General features: G+C 38.5%; 1 protein-coding gene across 1 annotated transcript; it reads right to left on the bottom strand.

Annotated features, from left to right (window-relative positions):
- Window positions 1-1,066: 1,066 nt before the first annotated feature.
- On the bottom strand, window positions 1,067-3,113 carry LOC140991839 (U-box domain-containing protein 38-like). The gene has a single exon (XM_073461999.1). It carries the CDS (start codon window positions 2,794-2,796, stop codon window positions 1,183-1,185), a length of 1,614 nt encoding a protein of 537 aa, XP_073318100.1. The 5' UTR covers window positions 2,797-3,113; the 3' UTR covers window positions 1,067-1,182.
- Between the last annotated feature and the right edge of the window lie 1,417 nt (window positions 3,114-4,530).

Below are 4,530 nucleotides of genomic sequence, written 5' to 3' on the forward strand. Positions count from 1 at the left end.
GAATTCTCCTTAAGCTTTGCTCGATTTTCTTTCTCAAATTAATGACGGTGTGTGCCGTGTGGTGGGGTGAATTTTCAGAATTGTGGGCGTGTGTTTGTAGGGTATTGGGAGATTTAACCTATAATATATACTAATTAATCACTAACAAGGCTTTAGACCTATTAAGCCAACAATTTAGGTCAATTAGTATTAATTAGGATTTGATTAAATATTAAAATAGATTTGGTAAAAATAAGTTTGTGAATTTAATAGTCGGGTCGTCTAAAAGTTCGTATTTTTGTTTAAAAACCAACACCGATGAAATTTATGTCCCGACGTATAAAATCACCTCAACACCCCTTATTTTCAAAAAAATAAGAAAAACCCACCATCATATTTTAAATAATTAAAAATAATTATTTAATAAAAATGTTTTACGTTTTTCAGCCATCGGTCTCCGTCCTTCGATCGCAACTTGAATAATCCTTAAAAATACAATTTTATGCATAATGACAACAAAATACTATTTAACATATAATCATGCATATCGCCTAATCAAGTAAGAAATTAAAATAATTTAATTAACCTTTTTTTTTTCAAAATTCCTAGATTTACATACCGTTGGATTACATCGTCTTAATTTTGGACCTTACACAATCTGAGGTGGTTTGAAGGCGGAGGAATCCAAAATTATTAAGCAAGCTGCTGTAGATACATAATTGTCCGTAAACGCATAAGCCCAATCCACTTATCCTCGCTTTTGCACGAAAAATAAGGATATCCGATGGTTTCTTTTGTATATCCCAATATGGTAGACATAACAAGTTATATATATACTATTGATTTTTGACCAATGTAAATATTGTTTCATACCAAAGTTTGTGCTTTCATACTTTTTTTTTCTGTTATATTATGTTTTCTGATAAAAAAAAAATGAGAATAATATGAAAATGAAAAATTAATTTGTTTAGAGAAGAAAAATAATTAGTGTAAGAGCATCTTTATATGGATGTATCAAGTCGAGATTGATCCATGAAACTATCAAATCTAACAATAAATGATTATTGCTAACAAAAGAAACAAAGTCTAAGGCACAAACAAAAAACTTATCATTATAATAAAGTAGCCATGAATATCGACATGCTTCATCCAAACACCAATAATGATTATTTACACAACTTTCGTAATCACAAGAGCACACAACTAAGTTGAGTTGGGACTGGGACTCAGCCCAACTCGGTACCGAATTCCGCTCACTCCGCGCTTCATCACCGTCTCCCAATCGACCTCCTCCGCCTCCTCTTGCTTGCGCAAGCCCTCCATGATCCGCCTCGCTTTCTCCCTTGCCCGTTCACTCCCTACCTCGGCCACTTCTCGCAACACCTCCGCCACACTTGCATCCTGAGCCAAGCCTTTGAACCGCAAGCTTCCAAGACTCAACGAGTGAAGCGCAGCTACAGAGTTTTCCTGAGTCGACTCAGAGGCAATTTCTTTCCTATTTCTCAACACATCCGCCAGGCAACGCACGGCTCCGGCATCCAACAGCGCCGCCCGGCCCTCATCGCACGTCGCCAGGTTACACACAATAAGCACTACCCGCGAGGCCACTTCTGTATCCTTCAATAGCCCCAAGAAAGCCCCGGCAGCCCCAAGCCTCACGATCTTCACTCGATTACTCTGCACCAAAGTTAAGTGGTACAAAGCCAACGCCGAGTCAAGCCGGCAGGGCCGGCTACCGGACCTCAGCGCATGAATCAACGGCTGCAACGTACCAAGAACCCCCATTGCCGTCCTATTCTCATCCTCAATCGCTAAACTAAATATCGCACCCGCAGCATGTTCTTTCGACTCATCGAACCCATTCCTCAACAAATCAATCAACAAAGGAACTATCCCGGCTCTAACAATCTTGATCTTATTACCCTTTTCGATCGAAAGATTCACCACACAAGCCGCGGCGTTGGTCTGCACCGCAGCATACCGCGAAACCAGCACATTCTTCAGAGCAAACAGCAACCTTTCTGTGCAAAGCGCGGCTCTGGCTTCTTCATTGGTTCTCGTAATTTTTCTCAAAAGAATCACAGCTTGTTCTTGTTCATAAACATCTAAATTCAGTATCTGGCTCACAAAGCTCTCGTCTTCCCCCGGAGACGAATTCGAAGACAGAGCAGAAACATAATTCGAAGAACCCTCATCAGCAACGAACTCTGACGAAGTAGAAGGCGAAGAAGAATACGAAAAGCAAGTGGGCCGAGTGGCGAAGGGCAAAAACGGCGTGGCGTTAGCGATAACAGATTCTTCGGAGCTGGAAGAACAGTACAAATTACGAGGATTCAAGTCAGATGCAGCGTGTGAGAACAAAACCTCAGGAGTTTCCGCCACCCCCTTCAGCAGCTCCCTTTCCGAAAACCGAACCTTGGCGCTGTCGGGACTTTTAGCAGAAGTTGAGGAGCCCGTCATAGAACCGACAATGGACTCGATGTCCGAATAGATAGGCGGGCTGGGCCGGACGCCCGACCCGGACTTCGAGCACCAGTTGAGAATGGTGGTTTTGAGTGCTAAATTCGGTATCACAGTGGAAAAATCAGGCGTCGAGCCGTCGGGTAAAGTGGGCGTGAAACCCAAATCTTTACACACTTGTACCGACAAACGCTCGAAGGTTTGCCCGGAGGAAACAACTGCAGGATCGAACATTAAAGACTTCGAGATGGGGCAGAGGAACTCCGAAGGAGGAACCTGTTCCGCCGCCGCGGCCGAGGCGGATGAAGATCTGCGGAAAGAGATAATTAATCGCCGGAATCTTCCATTTCTACCCATTTGCACCAAACTCCTCCCTCGCTTTCCTGTTGGGTTTATCGATTCATGAACAAAATGGGTTCAAGGGATTAGGGTTGATGAAATTTCAGGTTTTTTTTTTTACTTTAAAGATTAGGTTTTTGTTAAAGTGCTGATGCTCATCAGGAGTGGAATCTTGGGAGACTGCGTGTATGAGTACGAAAGAGAAAAAGATTAGAGAAGGTGACAACAAAAACGGCACCGTTTTGAGAACAACAAAATGTTGATGCAATCCTCCTTTGTAGTGTAATTACGAGATTAGCCTCGCAAATAGTGTGTCAGTTTGACTTCAATTTTAAGGGCGGATAAATAGTTAAATACCAATTGCGGTTGAATTATAATCGGGAAAATTTATTTAAACGCCCAATCAAAAAACTTTTCTACTAAAAAAACCTAAGCAAACTTTTTCCTATCATCTCCAAAATTTCTCATTACTCGACTGTTTATTAAATGACTAATGTCATTTTGCATATAGTTTAAATAATTAATTTAATATAATTTTTCTAATTTTGAAATTAATGCTTTTTCTATATTTTTTATAATTAAGACTGATATAATCATTTAAAAATACATCCGATTCATATTGGATCAAACAATAGAGGCCAATAGCACTGACTTTTTTATGGTTCAAACATTATGGTAATAGCATAAAAGATCGTATAATTCCCTATCGAGACAAACTCTCAACGGATCCTCGACGAGTTAGGCATACCTCTTTCGGGCATGGCATCTTTCTCGTGGCAGGAACAAAACAATATATAGGGAAAGACCCAGTCAACCGAGAGCTAGAGGGGGAGCTTTCTTTATTTAAGAGAGAATGAGAAGTGAGTTGAAATGTTTTCGTTTCCATTTTTGGAAAGCCCCTCTCGATTTTTTTCGTAACTAAGAGGGGGATGGAGTCTAAATCATTGAACATTAGTGAACCTGTTGGGGTAATCGGTTTTCTCGTGTCTAAAATGCAGCTAGGGGTGTTCATCGGTCGGTTCGGTTTGGTTTTCGGTTTTTTATTTCGGTTTTAGAAATATATAATTCGATATCCGAACCATTTTTCTTCGGTTCGGTTTGGTTTTCTACCAAAACGGTTCGGTTATTTCGGTCGGTTAATTCGGTTTTTGTATAATTATTTAAATTAATAATATAAATATATTGTAAAAATAATATTTTAACTTTTTACATGTTTTCTTAGTAAAATATTTAAATATAAGGTCTAAATTAATTAAACAAACAACAATCAACTAAAAATTGTTCAAAATAGTTTTTCATTACTCACTAAATATCATATCAAAATATATAATATAAATAAAAATATAAAAAATTATTAATTTAATGAAATTTCGGTTTTTTCGGTTTGTTCGGTTTTGACATATATAATCCGAAAGCGAACCAAATAAACTTCGGTTTTAACATTCATATCTGGTATACAAAATTCGGCTTTCGGTTCGGTTCGCTATTCGGTTTTTTCGGTTTGGATTTTTGATTTTTTCGATTTATCCGAAGTTTGAACACCCCTAAATGCAGCGATAGTTTTAAAAATTTTATTTGACATTCAAATAATGCATTTGGACACTTGTATGGTTTAAACAATTAAACATTTATAGAATATTATGAATGTACCTTTGGTGATTTAATCACTTGGCACCAACTATTTCGGGGTTAGTTTTTGTCGACATGTACAAAAGACAAAAAATGTTGAGGAGTCAACTTGGTACCTTGACA

Source organism: Primulina huaijiensis, chromosome 13 (genome assembly GCF_012295235.1).
Source record: "Primulina huaijiensis isolate GDHJ02 chromosome 13, ASM1229523v2, whole genome shotgun sequence".
In the NCBI taxonomy this organism is placed as follows: domain Eukaryota; kingdom Viridiplantae; phylum Streptophyta; class Magnoliopsida; order Lamiales; family Gesneriaceae; genus Primulina; species Primulina huaijiensis.

Bases quoted from the DNA above. Each gene is read 5' to 3' on its own strand.
- LOC140991839 (XM_073461999.1), bottom strand. From the start codon at position 2,796: ATGGGTAGAAATGGAAGATTCCGGCGATTAATTATCTCTTTCCGCAGA.